Raw genomic sequence first — 21,113 nt, 5'->3', positions numbered from 1 at the left:
AGGTGGTAACTCCCTGAGACCCTGAGTCATGCAACTCACCTACTGCTAGAGGCTATTTTAGTGGCTGAACCTAAAAGGCAGGTGGCAGTGGGTCTTAGGGTGCCTTGGGGCTCTTGATGACCTGCCCAAAGCCTGGAACTGGTGGGAGCCAGCATTGGTATGCTGCTGGGCCCCTTCCTCACACACCTAGGCCCAGCGCGGACAGCTGCCATACCAACTGTGAATCACTTCGCAGCTATTACCAGGTAGCCCAGGGCTGCTCTCCGCAGTGTATGATATTCAACCTGCACAGGAGCCCCTCCCAAGAGCAACAGAACCAACACACTCAGTGGCTGGCTTCAGACTCAACAGAGCACGACCTGATTAGCTCCACAAGCAGCACATACAAAAAAGGTCTAGGCAGGCATCAGACGCTGCTGAGGTGAATTATGCTTTCTGGGGTCAGCCCCTGTACAGCGTGTACACTGGTTGTGGCCAATCTTCACAGCCAGCCAGCCTGAGGGTCAACTCCACCTATGAAGATACCAAAAGCAATCAAGACTCAACTACAACAGAAGGGCACACATAATCCATACAAAGCACACTCTCGGAGCACCCAGCTCAGGTGAACAGAGAGATATACCACTGGGCTTTACAGAACACCTACTACAGAAGGCCACCCTACCAAGACTAGGAGGCATACCCAATATTCAGAAACAAATGCAGAAGCAGCCAACATGGGGAGACAGAGAAACACACCCCAAATGAAAGAACAGAAGAAATCTCTAGAAAAAGAAAGATAAAATGGAGGCAAGCTATAGAGTTCAACACAATGGTTATAAGGATGCTCAAGGAACTTAGTGAGAACTTCAACAGCATAAAAATGGACATAGAATCCATAAAAAAGAACCAGCCAGAAATGTAGAATAAATAACTGAAATGAAGAATACACTAGAAGGGCCTTGGCTAGTGTGGCTCAGTTGGCTGGGCATCATCCCGGGAACCAAAAGATTGCTAGTTCAATTCCCAGTAGGGGGCATGCAGGAGGCAGCAATTGATGTTCCCTCTCACATAGGTTTCTCTATTTCTCTCTCTCTCTCTTTTACCCTTTCCTTCCACTCTAAAAATTAATTTAAAAAAGAATGCACTAGGAGGAATCAACAACAGATTAGATGAAGCAGAGGACTGATTGAGTTATTTTGAAGACAAGGTAGCAGAAAACACCCAATTAGAGTAAAAAAGAAAAGAATTAAAAAACTGAGGCTAGTTCAAGGGAACCTCTCAGACAAAATCACGTGTAATAACATCTGCATCAAAAGTGTGCCAGAAGGAGAAAAGAGAGAGAGCAAAGGATTGAGAAACATTTGAAGAAATAATGACTGAACACTTTCCTAACATGGTAAAGGATATAGACATACAAGTCCAGGATGCACAGAGAGTTCCAAAGGAGATAAACCCAAAGAAGCCCACACCAAGACACATCATAACTAAAATATCAAAGGTTAAAGACAAAAAACAAGAATCTTAAAAAGAGCCAGAGAAAGACAGTTACCTATAAGTAGTTCTAATAAGACTGTCAGCTGATTTCTTGACTGGAATTGGCATGAAATAGTCAAAATTATAAAAAGCAAAGACCTATAGCCAGGACTACTCTATCCAGTAAGGCTAGCATTTAAAACTGAAGGAGAAATAAAGAGCTACCCAGATTAAAACAAACAAACAAACAAAAAACAAAAGCCAGTATTACAAGAAATGCTACAGACTTAAGAAAAAGAACATAAATATTAACAATTAAATGAAAATAACTACATACCTACCTACAATCACTTTAAATATAAATGGACTAAATGCTGTAATAAAATAAAACACAGGGTGGCCAGCTGGTGTGGCTTGGTGATTGAGCATTGACCTATGGACCAGATGTCACAGTTCAATTCCTGGTCAGGGCACATGCCTGGGTTGTGGGCTCTATCCCCAGTAGGGGCATGCAGGAGTCAGCCAATCAATGATTCTCTCTCATCACTGATGTTTCCATCTCCCTTTCCCTCTCTGAAATCAATAAAAGTATATATTTTTTTAAAAAAGGTGGCTGAATGGATGAGAAAACAAGACCCATTATATGCTTTCTACAAAATACTTCAGATCAAAAGACACACACAAACTGAAAATAAAGGGATGAAAAAAATATTTCATGTAAATGGAACGAAAAAAAAAAAACCCCACAAATGAGATAGCAATACTCATATCAGACAAAATAAACTTTAAAACTAAGAGTATAATAAGAGACAAACAAGGACATTACAAAATGATAAATCAATCCAACAAAAGGATATAACCCTTGTAAACATTTATGTACTCAGCACGGGAGCACCTAAATATATAGAGCAAAAAGCTTGATAGACATAAAGGGAGAAGTCCATAGTAATACAGTCATGGTGGGAAACTTTAACACCCCATCATCATCGATAGACAGAAGTTCCAGAAGGGAACAGTGGCCTTAAATGACACATTAGACCAGATAAATTCACTTGTTATTTTTAGAGCATTTAATCCCAAAGCAACAGAATATACATTATTTTCAAGTGCACATGGAATATTTTCCAATAGGACCCAAAACAAATCTCAATAAATGTATAAAGACTGATTCATATCAAGTATCTTCTTCAACCACATTGCTATGAAACTAGAAATCTATCACACACACAAGAAACCAACACTGAAAAACACACAAACACATGGAGGCTAAATAACATGTTATGAAACAATGAATATTAACAAAATCAAGGAAAAAAAATCAAAAGATACTTTGAGACAAATGAAAATGAAAGCACAAGCAACCCAAAAATCTATGGGACACAGCCAAAACAGTTCTAAGAGGGAAATTCATAGCAATAAAGGCCTACTTCAAGAAACAAGAGAAATCTCAAATAAACAATTTAACTTTATACCTAAAGGAATTAGGAAAAAATAACAAACCCCAAAGTGAGTAGAAAGAAGGAAATAATAAATACCAGAGCAGAAATAAAGAACCTAAACAAAAAAGATACAACATATCCATGAAACCAACAGTTATGTCTTTGAAAAGATAAACAAATTGATAGAGATTTATGCCCGCCAGTGTGGGTCAGTGGTTGAATGTTGACCCATGAACCAGGAGGTCACAGCTGGATTCCCGTCCAGGGCACAAGCCTGGGCTTTGGGTTCAATCCCCCATAGCAGGTGTGCAAGTGGCAGTTGATCAATGATTCTCTCTCATCATTGATATTTCTATCTCTCTCCCTCTCCCTTCCTCTCTCTGAAATCAACAAAAACATATTTTTTAAAAATGATAAAGATTTAACCAGCCACATTAAGAAAACAAGAGAGAGAACCCAAATAAATAAAAATAAATAAAATAGAAATGAAAGAGGAGAAGTGACACCACCAATTCACAAAGGATTATAAGAAAATACTACGAAAAATTATATTCCAACCAATTGGACAATCTGGAAGAACAGGATAAATTACTAGAAGCATATAATTATCGAAGACTGAATCAAGAAGAAATAGAAAATCTGAATACATCTAATAAAATAAAATCAGTAATAAAAAAACTCCCCCAAAATAAAAGTCCTGGACCAAATGGCTTCACAGGTGAATTTTACCAAACATTCAAAGAAGAATTAACACTTATCCTTCTTAAACTATTCCAAACATTCAAGAGGCAGGACGACTCTCAAGCTCATTTTTACAAGGCCAGCATTATATACTAAACCCAAATCCAGATAAAGAACTATAAAAAAAATACAATTACAGGCCAATATCCCTTATGAACATAGATGAAAAATCCTCAATAAAAAGATTATACCCATGATCAAGTGGGATTTATTCTTGGGATACCAGGTTGGTTCAATATCTGCAAATCAATTAATGTGATACACCACATAAACAAAATGAAGGATAAAAATCATATAATCATATCAATAGACACAGAAATAGTATCTGACAAAAACCAACACCCACTTAAGATAAAATTCTCAGCAAAGTGGGATTAGAAGGAACAAAAATAAAGGCCATATATGACAAACCCACAGCTAACATCATACTCAAAGAGGAAAAACTGAAAGTGTTTTCCTTAACATCAGGAACAAGAAAGATAAGTCTATTTTCACTACTCTTGCTCTACACAGTATTAGAAGTACCAGCCACAGCAATCAGATAAGAAGAAGAAATAAAAGACATTCAGTTTGGAGAGGAAGAATTAAAACTGTCATTATTTGCAAATAACATAATACTATATAGAGAGAACCATAAAGATTACCAAAAAACTTCAAGAACTGATCATTTCAGCAAAGTAGCTAGATACAAAATAGCCATATACAAAATTAATAATAAAAAAATGAGTTGCATTTTTATATGCCAATCAATAATAAACTGTAAGAAAGATAAACTAAAATAAATACCATTTACAATTGTATAAAAAAACTAAATACCTAGGAATAAATTTAACCAAGGAATTAAAATATCTGTAATTGGAAAATTACAAAAACACTGAAGAAAATAAATAAAGAAGATACAAATAAATAAAAGCATATATTGTGCTCATGGACAGAAGAAATAACACTGTTAAAATGTCCATACTACCCAAAGCATATATATAGAAAGCATATATATAAAAAAAGAAATTAGACAACCTTCTTATACCATATACAAAAATAAACTCAAAATGGATTAAAGAATTAAATGTAAGACTCAAATCCATAACACTCCTAAAAGAAAACATAGGCAGTAAACTCTCTGATATTTCTCTTAGCAATATCTCTTCTGAAATGTCTCCTTTGGCAAGGGAAACAAAAGAAAAAAAAATAAACAAATGGGACTACATCAAACTAAACTTTTTTGCACAGCAAAGGAAACCAACAAAATGAAAAGACAACCCACTGAATGGGAGAACATATTTGACAATGATACATCCGATAAGGGGTTAAAGGGCAAAATTTATGAATAACTTATACAAAAAAAAAACAACAACACAAAAAATAAACAAACAAAAAACCCCACAAAACACAATCTGATTAAAAAATGGACAGAGGACATGAATAGGACACTTCTCTAAAGAGGACATACAGCCCTAACTGGTTTGGCTCAGTGGGTAGAGCGTTGGTCTGCGGACTCAAGGGCTCGATACCAGTCAAGGGCATGTAGCTTGGTGGCAGGCACATCTCCAGTAGGGAGTGTGCAGGAGGCAGCTGATCGATGTTTCTCTCTCATCGATGTTTCTAACTCTCTATCCCTCTCCCTTCTTCTCTGTAAAAAAATCAATAAAATATATTTATAAAAAAAATAAATAAATAAAAAATAAAGAGGACATACATATGGCCAATAGACACTTGAAAAGATGCTCAATATCACTAATCATCACAGAAATGCAAATCAGAAGCACAATAAGGGCTTCCCAGAAAGATGGTGGCCCAGCCCCATACCAGCCCACCCAGCTACTAGGGTGCCAGTGCCAGGAAGAGAAGTCCCTGTAACTTCTGGCTGTAAAAACCAGTCATGATTGTGGCTAAGAGGGGCCCCCTGTTCCTCAGAGGTGACTTCTGCTGCTGAGATATCCCTTCTGATTTTTATTTTACATGTGGGTGTGGGACATTCTGCATCTCCACCCCTCATACCAGTCTCAATGTTGCTTCTTCTTTATGTCCTTAGTTGTAGGACTTATGTTTATCTAGATTTCAGGCAATTATGAATGATGGTTGTTCTATAAGTTTAGTTGCAATTTTAACGTGGTTGTGGATGTGAGTTTACCTATGCCACCATCTTTCTGGGACCAAAGTGAAAGTGAGACGTGAAGTTATGAACTGTAGAATCCAGAGCAAATAAAATGACTAGTGTAGTTTAGGGAGGCAACATCATCCCTGTAGCCCTGACAGAAAGCAGATGGCAACACGTGGGGCCAGGAGGACCGCACTTCAATTGTGTGGAATTGTTAACTGCAGGATCCTCCGTCTCTGGTAATCTCATAAAGCCTCGTTCCCAGCCCTGGCCTGACATATAGGTTTTGTTTATTTGAGAGAGATGTATTTCTACCTGTTGAAGCCAATGTTGTTTGGGGTCTATTTATATGCAGGAAAACCTAATCCAAACTGATACAAGATTTTGTCCAAATACTACTTATCAGTGAAGCCTTCTCTGACACTATAACAAACAGCAATATTCTCCCTTATGCACCACTCCACATTTGCTTGATCCTGCTTTATTTATCTACATTGCACCTAATATCATTGGACACACTGTGTATTTACTTACTAGTGCCCTGGTGCATGGATTCGTGCACATTGAAAGGAAATTAATTAGAAGGTGGCCAGCAGGATGGGACTGGGCCAGACACACCCTGAAGCCAACCTCTAGTGGACCGTCCCTGGTTGGCTGAACCTGAGGTGGTGCCATAGCTCAAAGGGCATCTGCAGAGTGAGTGAGGTCCCTCCGGCAGGTGGAGTCCCTCAGCCTGGCCTGCAGGGATCGGGCTGAAACTGGCTCTCCAACATCCCCTGAGTGGTCCAGGATTGAGAGAGGGTGGTTCTTTGGTGAATCGGGCTCCTTCCTCTCTGGTTCTGGGGTGTGTCACCCAAGAACCGCAGCTGCTAAGTCACCGCAGCTCGGCAGCTCCTACATTGAGCGTCTGCCCCCGGGGGTCAGTACACATCATAGCTACCAGCCAGACGGTCAAACGGTTGGACAGTTGCTTATGTTTTTATATATATACTAGAGACCCAGTGCATGAAAATTCATGCACTGGAGAGGTGGTGGGTCCCTCAGCCTGGCCTGCCCCCTCTCACAGTCCGGGAGCCCTCAGGGGCAGGAGGTGACCTGGCGATTAGGGGAAGGTGACGCCCCATCACATCTCTGCTGCTGCCACTGCCATCAGCGCAAGCCTTGGTCGGCCCTGGTTACCTGCGCCTTGGGCTGGCCCTGGGTGGCTGGGGGGCTAAGGGGACTGGGGGACTCCAGAGGCAGGCACGCAGGGCGAGCCCGGCCTTGCCGTGTGCCTGCTGCCCCAGTGGAGCCGAGGGGATTGGGTGCCACCATCTTGTGGCTATGGGTACTGCCATTTTTGAGGGCATGACAGTCAATTAGCATATTCCCTCCTTATTGGCCATGGGCACTGCCATCTTTGCGATGATGTGACAGTCAATTAGCATATTACCTCTTTATTAGACAGGATAGATGCTTCTTTATTTGTAGACTTTTCCCTCAAAGCAGTTACAAACATGGTAAGATGGAGGGGACCAAGGAAGGGCCTGCCGCACTCTTAAAAGGAAATCCAACTGCTTATTTTTATGGAGCAAAATTTAGCCACATGGTGACACACAGCTGCCAGGGAAGTTAGGGAAAGTGGCCTTATAGCTGTGCATCAGTGTACCCAGAGAAGGGAGAGAGGGAGACTAGATATGGGGAAGCCACCAGCAGTCTTGGCCACAGACCTAAAGGAAATAAAAGAGTGTCTGAGAAGGATATGTGGGGAGGACATTCCAGACAGAGAGAAGAGCAGTGCAAAGGTCCTGAGGAGGAGGCATGACTTACAAGTCTGAGAAGTGGCAAGGAGGCCACTGTGGCTAGAACCAAAGAGTGAGAAACAGTGGCAAGAGATGAGGCCAGTGAAGTAGCAGAGGGCCCAGATCACATAGACGTGCAGGCATTTTAAAGACTTTGGATTTTACCCTGAGGAAAACAGAAAACTTTTGGAAAATGTTGAGCAAAGAAGTAACATGTTTTTCATTTTAAAAGGATCTTTACTGCTGCATTGAGAAAAGATTATAGAAAGGTCAGAGTGATGTAAGGAGACCAACTAGGAGACCTAATTGAGATGCTCGTGGCTTGGAGCACGGAGATTGTGAGATCACATTTTGGATATATTTTGAAGGTAAAGTCAACAAAATTTGCTGAGGTGTGGGGCAGGTGCAGGTCAAGAATGACTCTAGCTCTGGTTGGTTTGCTCAGTGGTTAGAGCCATCGACTATGGATTGAAGGGTCTCAGATTCGATCCCCAGTCAAGGGCATGTACCTCGGTTGCAGGTTCAACCCCAGCCCCAGTTTTGGCGCATGCGGGAGGCAACCAATCAATGTGTCTCTCATATAGATGTTTTTTTCTCTCTCTCCCCTCTCCTTTTCACTCTCTCTAAAAATCGATGGAAAAAATATCCTCGGGTAAGGATTAAAAATAAAATAAAATAATAAAAATAAAATAATTAAGAATGACTCTAAAGTTTTTGGCCTGAGCACTGAAAGTATGGAACTGCCATCATGGGGTTAGAAAAAAAATAGCAGGAGATACAGATTTTGGTGGGTGAATTGGGAATTACTGGCTCTGGACATGCTAACCTTGAGACGTACATATTAGACAAGTGACGATATCATACAGGCAGCTGGATATTGGAGTTGGAGTTGAGAGGCTTGAACTGAAAATACAAATTTGGGAGTCATATATATGTAGATGGTATTTACAAGCCAAGCACCTAGTGAGTAAATCTAGAAAGGGGACTAAGCACTGAACCCCGGGGCATCCACAGTTAGAGGGAGAAGACTCAGAGACACCGAGGAGTGGACAGTGAGGTAGAGGGAAAACTCACACAGTGTCTTGAAAAGCAAGGGGAAAGAGTTTCAACAAGAAGGAAGGAATGCAGTTACCATATAACCCAGCAATTCCAGAACATATGCCTACATAAACATTTGTACATAAATATAAATGTTCATAGCAGCATTATTTATTATAGCCCAAAAGCAGAAACAACTCAAATGTCTATCAACTGATTCATGGGTAAGCAAAAAGGAATGAAGTTCTGAAACATGCTATAAAATAGATAGAATCTGCCCTAGCCTGATTAGGTCAGTGGATAGAGTGTCTGCCTGTGGACCGAAGGGTCCCGGGTTTGATTCTGTCAAGGGCACATGCCTGGGCTGTGTGCTTGATCCGCAGTAGGGGGCATGCAGGAGGCAGCCAATCAATGATTCTCTCTCGTCATTGATGTTTCTATCTCTCCCTTCCTCTTTGAAATCAATAAAAACATATTAAAAAATAAAATCAAGCAATCAATTTAAAAAATAAAAAAAAAAATGGATGAATCTTAGAAATATTATGCTAGGTCAGGGGTGGGCAACCTTTTTGTGAGTGCGTGCCAAAACCAGCAAAATCTCTGACTCAAAATTCTTCTGCATGCCAACCCTAATTTTTTGAGACCATGTTATACCTACTTGATATCTCTTAAAGTGTATGTATGTGAAGAACCTTGAAGAAATAATAAAATTCATTCGAGCAACAAAAACACAGTATATGATGATGAAAAATACATTTTTTTTAATGTATACATGTACACTGATAGTCCGACAGAAAACTTTATGACTCTGTTTGATATTATCAGTGGGACTTTTGCTGCTGCATCACTGATGATAAGAGATTTTACATCAGGTTTACATTTCGTGACCTTCGAGATATGCACGAGCTACTACTTTCATCCATCAGGCTACTTCTATTACGAGACTTAACAAAATTCATCACTGAGAACAAAGATTCACAAGCATATGTGGATGAAACCAAAACACTGGTCAGATCTAGAAAGGCAGGGAGAGTTAAGGCAGAGGCATAGAAACTGCTCTTCCCCTCTCTAGTCAATCCATGTCTATGGTCTTTAAGATAACTTGTTATGTAAAATTACTTAATTATCTAAGATGCACCTACACTGAATTTATCTGAAAAATAAAAAAGTCGATATTAAGAAAAAAATTGTAAATGGAAGGTTATAAGAGAAGGTTTTGCGTGCCAGCAAAAGTTACTGGCGTGCCATGTTTGGCATGCGTGCCAGGGGTTGCCCACCCCTGTGCTAGGTGAAAGAAGACAGACACAAAGGGAACATACTGTATTATTCCACTTCTATGAAATGCCCAGAATACACACGTATACACAATCTGGTAATATGGTGACACTTCACAAGAGCTGTTTTTGTTCTATAGGGGAATTAGTTAGAGTGGGCTCCAGAGAGAACAGAAGAGGATGTGAAAACAACAAGTTTATATAATTCTTTTGAGGAGTATTGTTGTAAGGAATAACAGAGGAAATGGGTGATCACTGAAGGGGGCTGTGGAGTCACAGGAGAGCTGTTGTTTTTTTATTTTGGAAATAAGATAGGAAATATTATAGCACACTTCCTTGCTAATGGAAGTGAGTCAATGGACAGATGAAAAGCTGATGCCCAGGACAGGGAGCAGAGTTCCTGAGTGGGTTAGAGGCTGTGGGATCTGGTGCACGGTGGAGGGCTGATTTTGGACAAGAGCCAGCACAGCACCTCTCCTGTGACTGGAAGGAAAGCAAAGACATGAGGTGGGGCAGGCACCGGATGGATGTCAGGGCGGGAACAGGTGGACGTTCTCTCTTGATGCTCAGTGAAATAGAAAGTAAGATCATTACTGAGAGTGAAGGGTGAAAAGGGGGATGTTGAAAGGTAAGGATCAAGGAGAAAGTTTGAAACAGTCTGAAAGAAAGGAAGAACGAAAGGATTGGGGAGATCAGACTGCCAGCAACATGAGGGCACATTTGAGGTGAGTAATCATGTAGAGTGAGACATCAAGTCCAAAGTCAGTAGAGGGAGGAAATAATAAAGATCAGGGTGGAGATAAATGAAACAGAGAATAAAAATCAATGGAAAGTATCAATGAAACGATAACTAGTTTTTTTGAAAAGAGAAATAAAATAGAGAAATAAAAACTTTTAGCTAGATCAGCCGTGGGCAAAGTACGGTCCGCGGGCCGGATCCAGCCCGTTTGAAATGAATAAAACTAAAAAAAAAAGACCGTACCCTTTTATGTAATGATGTTTACTTTGAATTTATATTAGTTCACACAAACACTCCATCCATGCTTTTGTTCCGGCCCTCCGGTCCAGTTTAAGAACCCATTGTGGCCCTCGAGTCAAAAAGTTTGCCCACCCCTGAGCTAGACCCACATGAAAAAAGAGAGGACTTGAATAAACAAAATCTGAAATGAAAGAGGAGACATTTCAACTGATACTATAGAAAACAAAGGATCATAAGAGACTACTAGGAATATTTAATAATAATACAAAAAAAATTGGACAATTAAGAAGAAATAGATAAATTCCTAGAAACATACAACCTACCAAGACTGAATCATAAATGGAAAATCTGGACAGACCAATTATTAGTAAGGAGATTGAAAAGTCCCGACTTCGGTGTCTTCTACCAAATGTGTAAAGAAGAATGAATACCAATCTTCAAATTCTTCTAAAAAATAGAAGACAGATCACTTCCAAATTCATAAGGCCATAAAACCCTGAAATCAAAACCAGACAAAGACACTACCCCCCCCCCCAAAAAAAAAGGAGGGGGGCTAATATCACTGACAAACATACATGCAAAAATATTAGCAAACTGAATCCAACAATACATCAAAATACATTCCTTTTTCTAAGCACTAATCAAGTGAGTTCCTCAAAGTACTTATAAAACATGAAAACGTGTTTTGATGTCATTCATGGGTTCTTAAAAATTATCTGATTCTTCTAAGCATAAATATGGGGGAGGGGTAATGCAACCTAGGTTTCTCCAAAAGTGAAAGTTAACTCCCCAGAGAAAGGTAAGTATACGTGCAAGATTCTATATTATTATTCAGGAATAGTTTTCTTCTGGAAAACTTCTAGAAATCATTCTTCCGTAACTTCGAATAGTAACTAAAACTATTATGTTTGCATATCTATGATAAAGACATAAGCAAAGGACCTTTTTTGGGGTGGGGAGCCCCTCCCACTTCAATAACAGTGAAGGAATACTGCACTAAAGCTCTTTATAAAGGTGCTGTTTTGGTGAATAGGACAGCACATTTGTATCTGCATGTATTTCTCAATGTGTGTTTCTAGCATGGCTGCCAAAAAATGATTAAAGGGATAAAATAAATGCTATTTATAATCCAAGTTGTTTTTTTTAGATGTAGTCCTTACTATAAACAAGAAAAACTGATGAAATGGTTTGCATTCCTTTGCCAAACTCAAACTAATGAGCCCGGTCCACAAAGCTGCCTGGAAATCTTAAGACCTAGAGTCTGAGTTCTCTTGCATTTTGAAAGAGGTCTCCCTGTTAGGATGCTGCTCAATTAACAAAGCTGAGGTATTACTAGTTCCTTGACTTTAGTAAAATACACATTCTCAATGGATTAAAAATCATTTCCTTTGTTATAAATAGAAGCAAATACTTTATTTTACAGCATATTTATGGGGAAGCAACTGGCTTTGAACTCGATTTCTCCTTGTTGCCAGCAGCATAATGTTGGGAAAGCCCCTTACCTTCTCTGAGGCTCAAATGCCTCATCTGTATAATTAAAAACCTATGCCTCTTAAGACGTGATGGAAGTTAAATGAGATCATTCTTGTTCCATTAGTTCTTGGAATAGAATAAGCACATAATACATAATAGAAGTGAGAGCTATTAATTTTAATAATTGATAACAATGATAAAGGACTTCAAAGCTTAGAAAGACACACGTCACTACTCCAAACTAACCGAGTGGCTTAATCTTAAATCGCATTCTTCAAATGTGACGGTGCAATTCAGTAAGGATTTATTGAACAAGTACGACATGCTGGGCCTTGGGCTAGGCCCTGGCATCATTAGTGAGTTAATGATGCTGGTTATAGTTTTAAAGAAGTGATGGTCTAGCAGGGAGACAGACACATAGACTTCTACCTCCAGGAATGAGCACAACTGCAATGCTAGCTCACTGCTGGGTGTTTACTGTGTGGTAGGCATAACATGTAAGTACTGCATATTTTCAGTTAAAAGCAGCCCTATTAAATAGGTACTGTTATTTCTATTTTACAGATGAGAGAGCAGAGATACAGAATTTACGAAAATTCCTCAAGGTCACCCAACTAGTATGTCATGAGTTGAAGCTTTGCATTTCTGGCAATCCTACCCAGAAACTAGCAACCTTAACACTTATTATACCACCCTGCCTCTTATGTTTTTTTAAAACATTCAATAGCAACAAATACTTATTGAGCACTTACCACCTATGAGGCACTAAGAATACAATGGAGAATAAATCAGACCTGGTTTCTGTACTCTGGAGCTTGCAGTCTAGTGAGGAAGACAAACATTAATCCTATTTAACTACATGACTATATACAAATGAACTATAGTAAATGTTAGGAAAATTGTAAGTAAGAAGTGTATAATGTATGCAGTGTCACTGAAGAATATACATAAGGCACACAATTAATCCTACCCGAGGGAGATAGAGGTGAAGAGGAAAGGCCTCCCAGATAATGAGAAAAGGAGCAAAAGTAAAAAACAAGAAACCTGGAGTGATCGGGCCTGGAGGGGAACGGAGAGGTGGTGGCCAAGAGTTCAGGCTGGAGGGTTGGATTGGGGCCAGACTGTTAAGGGCAATGTGTACTGTGCTAAAGGGTTTGACCTTTGCTCAGTATTAAATGGGGGAACAAAGTATTTTATAATAGTTATTCTGGCCATGGTTTGGGGGAAAGACTAGGATGATATTAATATGTTTTTGACTGAACCTCGCTTCAAACACGAATCTTTATTGGTAATACAGGGTGTCCCCAAAAAATGTATAAATTTTTTGCACTTTATATGCACTTTAACAGCTGACTGATAGCTCAATTTTGAAATGAAATGTATTTTAATAAACCCTGCTTTTATATTTATTCAGTGTGTGTATACATTTTTTGGGGGGGACACCCTATATATACCCCAGATTACATTCATATTTTTTTCTTCTCCGTTTGATATTCATAAAATGGAGCTTGAGTAATGGACAATTTTGATTGCCTTCCCAGTGCTCATACACTTCCTTCTTCTGTGTCAATGCCCCCGAATTCCATTGGTGTTCCTTTCACGACTCTAAGGGGTGAATCACATGACCTTGACCAAGCCAATTAGTGTACTCCTATCTTCTAGCCCAGCCGTGGGCAAACTACGGCCCGCGGGCAGGATCTGGCATGTTTGAAATGAATAAAACTAAAAAAAAAAAAAAAAAAAAAAAAAAAGATCGTACCCTTTTATGTAATGACTAGAGGCCCGGTGCACAAAATCTGTGCACTCGGGGGGGGAGGGGGGTCCCTCAGCCCGGCCTGTGCCCTCTCGCAGTCTGGGACCCCTCGGGAGATAACGACCTGCTGGCTTAGGCCTGCTCCCGGGTGGCAGAGGGCAGGCCCAATCCCTAGGTGCAGTCCCTGGCTGGGCTCAGAGCAGGGCTGATTGGGGAGTTGGGGCACCGCCCCGTCATGCACAGAGCAGGGCAGATTGGGAGGTTGTGATGCCACCCTCAGTCACGCTCAGGGTAGGGCCGATTGGGGGTTTGGGGCACCATCCCGTCACACTCAAGGCACGGTCGATGGGGAGGTTGCGGCGCCACCCCGTCACGCACAGAGCAGGGCCGATCAGGGGGTTGGGGCGCTGCCACTCTCACACTCAGGGCAGGGCCGATGGGGAGGTTATGGCTCTACCCCATCACACACAGAGCAGGGCCTGTGTGTGTGTGGGGGGGGTTGGGGAGCTCCCCCCTATCAGGCACAGAGCAGGGCTGCTCAGGGGGTTGTGGCCCCGCCCCCTGTCACACACAGAGCCGCAGGGCGATCAGGGGGTTTGGGCGCTGCCCCCTGTCACGCTGATCCTGGTGCTGGGAGGCATATTACCCTTTTACTATATAGGGTAGAGAGAGGCCTGGTGCATGGGTGGGGCCAGCTGGTTTGCCCTGAAGGGTGTCCTGGATCAGGGTGGGGGTCCCCACTGGGGTGCCTGGCCAGTCTGGGTGAGGGGCTGAGGGCTGTTTTCAGGCTGAGAGTGACTGAAGTTCCCAACCGCTCCTTTTCTTTCTTTTTTTTTTTTTTATTCTGGGCCAGCTTTACCTTGAGTCTTGGCTCCAGCTCTTAGGCCTCCCTCTGGTGCTGAAAGTAGGTTTCTGGCCTTTGCTTACAATGTTGCGAATCTGCTGGCTGAAGTCCGGCGGTATTTGTTACAATGTTTCTTAAACTGCCCGCTCAGAGGCCTGCAGCCGCTGGCGGGGAACGTTGGTTTCCTCCAATGATCCTCCGTCACTGAGGCAAGCAAGCCTCATGTTAGTTTCAAGCTGCCTGGCTGCCGGCCACCATCTTGGCTGACAGTTAATTTGAATATCTCGCTGATTAGCCAATGAAAAGGGTAGCGGTCGTACACCAATTACCATGTTTCTCTTGTATTAGTGTAGATGTTTACTTTGAATTTATATTAGTTCACACAAACACTCCATCCATGGTTTTGTTCCGGCCCTCCGGTCCAGTTTAAGAACCCATTGTGGCCCTCGAGTCAAAAAGTTTGCCCACCCCTGTTCTAGCCACAAGTCAGTTTGAGGAACTCTCCTGGGAATGGTAGCACAAAGTTCTCTCCTGTTCTAGTGAGTGTGGTCGTTCTGGAAGAGAATTCTCTACAGGTCTCCTATGTGTCTGTATGTCTTTGCAAGCAGAGACATTGTTTGCCTTTGTTCTGCATTATCTTTTCAAGAAAATACTGGCTATTGTTACTGCTATAAATACTAGTAATGTCCTGCGTCTCAGACCCTGGAGTCTCATGTCTTTGGCTATAATACTCGAATCTTTGGCAGATTAACTTGCCAGCTTGCAAATAAGGTAAAATCTCAGACTCTTCACAGTTCTCAGTCGTTAGCACATAGCCCTAGGAGCCTATGGGCAGCCATCTTGACAATGTGGCCCTAACATGAAGCTGACACTATAGGATTCAAAAACATGGAAAGAAAGTAGGTCCCCGGTAGACATCATTCAGCTAGGCTCAAGGAACTGTGTTTATGTTCCAAACCTCTTTAGACATCTATTTTATGTTCTCTTCAGTGTCATCTATTCCAACTATTTTCTGCATATGCAGTCTACAAAGTATTGGGTATGAAATGGTTGCATGACTGCCCTTGAGCTAGTGGAACTGGTGATTATTGCCTTATAATCTCTTGTAGAAAGTGTCATGGCACTGTGCAATGGAGTTATCACTTTTTTTCAGCTTGTGCCCAAATCAAGAAGAGGCTTTCCAACCTAAGGAAGGGAAATGTAATCCTTTCCATTGCCCAAGAGCAGAGATAACAGCTGGGAGAGGGAACACACATGGGGACAGATGACTTAGACTAGAGAGACATTGCCAGAGCCAATGGACATATGCCATCTCTGGCTTACCAGTTTACATTTCTAGCCATGTAGGAATCAGAAATACTTAGCTGTTCAAGGCAAATACAGCTATAACTAGAGATGTCCAAGAAAGACAGCTAGGGAGGTCAGCTGGAGTCACGGCAATAGCAAGGACACACATCATTTTCATAGCTCCCTAAGTCACTCTAGAAAGGATATACCAACTATATTTTAAAGGTATTCTCAGCTTTAGCTTTCAAAGATCAACTGGAGAGAAAAAGCTCTGAAGAGAAAATCTTGAAGAAAGAATTAGTGCCTTATCATCTCTTGTAGCTCATACGCTGTGTTTGCCTCATTTCTGGGATTTGAAATTAAAAAAATTTAATCACCACTAATCTAAGCAGAGCCTAGTTTGCTTATGTAAACTTAAACTTATTTATACAAGGCCACAAAAAAGCTAAAGTTACAAACCAACGCTTAACCAATGAAGTAATGTTTCTATTGAATGTTTGGTTATGAACCATATAGCAAGAATGACAGAGGTCCATAAATGCATACTAACTATTGATTTTGTATATGCTTGAAATATTCCAAATGGCATTAATTTCATAAAAGTAATAAATCCCTTCACACAATTTTGATGATACGTTTCAAGAGTGTCTTTTATTTAGGAAGTGATTCACCTAGGGTCTCTTCACCTAAAAATAGCTATACCAATGTAAAAGGAGCTAATAAGTAAATGTTACCTAAAAATTTTCCTCAAATCCTTCATTTTTTTCAATGCATTTATTTGATGAGTATATTTTTGACAATGATTTATATTAATTACACAGTAAAAATTTCTACTATACATGTGAATTAATTAGATGTAAGTTTGCACATACAAATTATTTCATTGAAAAAGATACAAAAAATAGTTGGAATCTGAAAGGAAAGCATGACAGTTAAAATAATTTTCCAGAAAAACTGAAGGTGGAATAAGTTTTAAAAGGAAAGATGTTTTTATTTATTTCATAAATAAACTGTAGACTCTTACCAAAAGAAGATACTTAATGACTCAGTACTTCACTTGACTTGCTTTTATAAATAAAGCCACAACCATTCTTATAGTAACTAGTGATAAACTCAAAAGACCAGATTTCTTTTAAATTTTGCTTATACTGAACTCAAGAAAGTTTGGAAAACATCTGTCTTAGAACTAGAAAAAAAAAGTAGTTCTATAAACGTCACAGTGGTCATTTAGGAATATTATATGTACCTAGTCAATAGAAGAAGTTCTACAAAGAGAAGATAAAGATTAGGAAAAGGACTCTCAAATAAATGCAATCACTGACTGGACAAACAAATGGTCAAATTCTCATAACATATTATGTGGTAAAGGAGTTTTTCTTTTCACTGGTAAAACAATTATGTGCATTTTGGATTTTTCTTAAGGAAAAAAATTTTATATACTGGAAGCTTCATTCTGTCATATGATGATAGTTCTTGTTTTTTCTTGTTAAAATGGACTGAAAAGCTTCCATTGATCATGTGTTATGTTTATAATTTTGAAAATATATTACTTTTTATTTAAGTTTATTTATTTTTATTATTTTTTAATTAAATCTTTATTGTTCAGATTATTATATTTGTTCCTCTTTTTTCCCCCCACAACACCCCTCCACCCAGTACCCACCCCACCCTCCGCCCTCACTCCCCACCCACAGTCCTCATTCATAGGTGCGCGATTTTTGTCCAGTCTCTTCCCGCATCCCCCACACCCCTTCCCCCCTCAAGAATAGTCAGTCCATTCCCTTTCTATGTCCCTGATTCTATTATAATCACCAGTTCATTCTGTTCATCAGATTATGTATTCCCTTGATTTTTAGATTCACTTGTTGATAGATGTGTATTTGTTGTTCATAATTTGTATCTTTACCTTTTTCTCCTTCTTCCTCTTCTTAAAGGATACCTTTCAGCATTTCATATAATCCTGGTTTGGTGGTGATGAACTCCTTTAGCTTTTTCTTATCTGTGAAGCTCTTTATCTGACCTTCAATTCTGAATGATAGCTTTGCTGGATAAAGTAATCTTGGTTGTAGGTTCTTGGTATTCATCACTTTGAATATTTCTTGCCACTCCCTTCTGGCCTGCAAAGTTTCTGTTGAGAAATCAGCTGACAGTCGTATGGGTATTCCCTTGTAGGTAACTGACTTTCTTTCTCTTGCTTCTTTTAGGATTCTCTCTTTGTCTTTTGCTCTTGGCATTTTAATGATGATGTGTCTTGGTGTGGTCCTCTTTGGATTTCTTTTGTTTGGGGTTCTCTGCGCTTCCTGGACTTGTAAGTCCATTTCTTTCACCAGGTGGGGGAAGTTTTCTGTCATTATTTCTTCAAATAGGTTTTCAATATCTTCTCTCTCTCTTCTTCTGGCACCCCTATAATTCTGATGTTGATACACTTGAAGCTGTCCCAGAGGCTCCTTACACTATCTTCGTATTTTCGAATTCTTTTTTCATTTTGCTGTTCCGGTTGGGTGGTTTTTGCTTCTTCGTATTTCAAATCTTTGACTTGATTCTTGCGATCCTCTGGTCTGCTGTTGGGAGTCTGTATAATATTCTTTATTTCAGTCAGTGTATGCTTAATTTCTAGTTGGTCCTTTATCACAACATCAAGGGTCTCACTAGATTTCTTGAGGATCTCACTACATTTATCGGCAGTCTCACTAGTCTTTTCGAGGGCCTTACTAAATTTATTGGTGGCTTCTAGACAGTTCTTGAAACACCTTAAAAGTGTGGTTTTGAACTCTATATCCAGCAGTTTGCTTTCCTCCATTTCTGTCATTTGTGTCCTGTTTCTTTGTCTCCGCATTTTTTTTATACTTTCTTGGTGCACCCCCTTGTGGTCTTTGTGCGCAGTCTTGTTGTAGTTAAGCCTTGATTGTTGTAGGTAACACTGGGGGGAATTTGACCTCCAGGCCAATTGGCTGTGAGAATCAGCTGTGTCTGCAGTGGGAGAACTTCTGTCCTGATCTCTAGGGAGGTGCTAATCTAGCCTCTGCTTGAGGCTATCCAGCAAATGCCTCCGTGCAAGGCTTGGGCGGGGCAAGTCCCAGGGGATCAACAGGGCGGGCAGAGAGAGCAGTTATGGCTGCTCTCAGTCCTGCCTTCAGAGGCTCTGCTTCTCAGTGTCCCAGCAATTGCTACAAGTACCTTGGAGAGAAAGCTGCCCTTGAGTTCTGACCGATGCCAGACAGTCCCGCTTCTCTCGTTTGAGTCTGGGTCCCCAGAGACTTGCCCGGAACTGGAGCTCAGAGCCTGAGACTCCCACCCAATTGAAAACGACAACCGCGCCCTCAGCCACCAGCCCGCTCCGTATGCACCTCTGCTCCTTAGTATTTCACTTCCGCACTGCGCTCCTCTGAGTCTCGGTATGCTTTTCTCTTTCCTTCTAGTTGTAGAATTTCCACTCAGCCAGCCTTCCTATGGCTCTGGGTGATGTCCATTCCGTCTTTTAGTTGTATTTTTGAAGTGGTTGTGTGAGGCAGCAATCTCTGGTGTTTACCTATGCTGCCAACTTGGTTCTCTCCTAAGTTTATTTTTATTGTTGACACTATTGTTACAAATGTCGTCATCACACCCACCACCCCCGCTTTGCCCACCTCTACCTAGCCCCAACATCCTTGCCCTCTGGCTATCACCACACCGTTGTCTGTGTCTATATGTTATGTATATATGTTTTTTGGCTAATCACCTTCTTTTATCCATTCACCCCTCTCCCCTACAGCTGTCAGTAATTATAGTAAATTATTTAATAAATCATGATAAATTTTATGTAAAAAATTGTATTTTATAATTACAAAAAAATCAGTGAAGTGATTTCTAGTTTGAGAAAAAAGAAAAATTATAGTTAGAAATTTTATTTATCCCTTATAGTAACCTAGGACAGATTTACTTCACTTAACCATCTCCTATGCTGTAAGCTGGAAACAATACTGTTTGAGCAGAAATAATACACTACTAAGAATATCACTTTCTGGCCCTAGCCAGTTTGGCTCGTAGATAGAGCGTTGGTCTATGGACTAGGGTCCCGGGTTTGATTCTGGTCAAGGGCACATATCTTGGTTGCAGGCTCCTCCCAGGCTAGGGCCCTGGTCGGGGCATGTGTAGGAGGCAACCAATTGATGTGTTTCACATCGATGTTTCACTCTGTCTTTCTGTCTTCCACTCTCTCCAAAAGAATCAATGGAAAAATATCATAGAGTGAGGATTAAGAAAAAAAAACACAAACAAACAAAAAATCACTTTCTATAAATAACTGTAGTGTCGAGATAATTTTTGGATGAATATAACCTTCGACTAAATGATCTAAATAAAAAGTGTTTTTTATACCACCAGGTCCAGAAAAAAAAAAAAGGCTGAGGGAAGTATAAGTAACACATCAGAGAAACACAAGAACACACAGAGCCTTGCTAAATGGTTCATGTAGAAGCGTAATGATCAGATATCTTACCTTGGTTTTTGGAGATGGTTTTTGCACATCTCTTTCTAAGTCTTTTGTTAGAAGGATGGGTGTGGAGTTCTTATAACTGGCCTCCTATAAAAGAAGCATAAAAGGAACATTAGAGATCAAAGAACATTACCCAAGCCAGAAATTACAATGCAGTAAAAAATAACTTTTCAGGGAAATGGAAGGCATTCTGGATTCAGTTGTTCACATCAGAAGCTAAGGAGATTGTAGCGAGGAGTCAAAAATGTTTCCTTTCTTATTTGTCACATACAATAGTGAAGATGGTGATGGAGTAGGTGTGGAACATACAGACATACATATTCAGAGATGTCCATTAAAAATCTCATCTTGCCCTGGCTAGTATGGTTCAGTCGGTTGGGTATAGTCCTATTTACTGAAAGTTTGCCAGTTCAATTCCCAGTCAGGGCACATGCCTGGGTTGTGGGCTCAATTACCAGTGGGGGGCATGCAGGAGGC

The 21,113-nt window shown here is 40.4% G+C and overlaps 1 protein-coding gene across 1 annotated transcript in view; it reads right to left on the bottom strand.

Moving 5' to 3' along the window:
- The window catches only part of FAM13A (family with sequence similarity 13 member A), a 250,247-nt gene that overhangs the window by 137,889 nt on the left and 91,245 nt on the right, over positions 1 to 21,113 (bottom strand). Inside the window, exon 6 of the mRNA XM_081109434.1 lies at positions 20,640 to 20,723. Coding sequence (XP_080965560.1) covers positions 20,640 to 20,723 — 84 coding nt within the window. The remainder of the gene's footprint in view (positions 1 to 20,639; positions 20,724 to 21,113) is intronic.

Source organism: Myotis nattereri (genome assembly GCF_964212035.1).
Source record: "Myotis nattereri genome assembly, chromosome: 1".
Lineage (NCBI taxonomy): Eukaryota > Metazoa > Chordata > Mammalia > Chiroptera > Vespertilionidae > Myotis > Myotis nattereri.
This window is presented reverse-complemented; position numbering and strand designations above follow the sequence as displayed.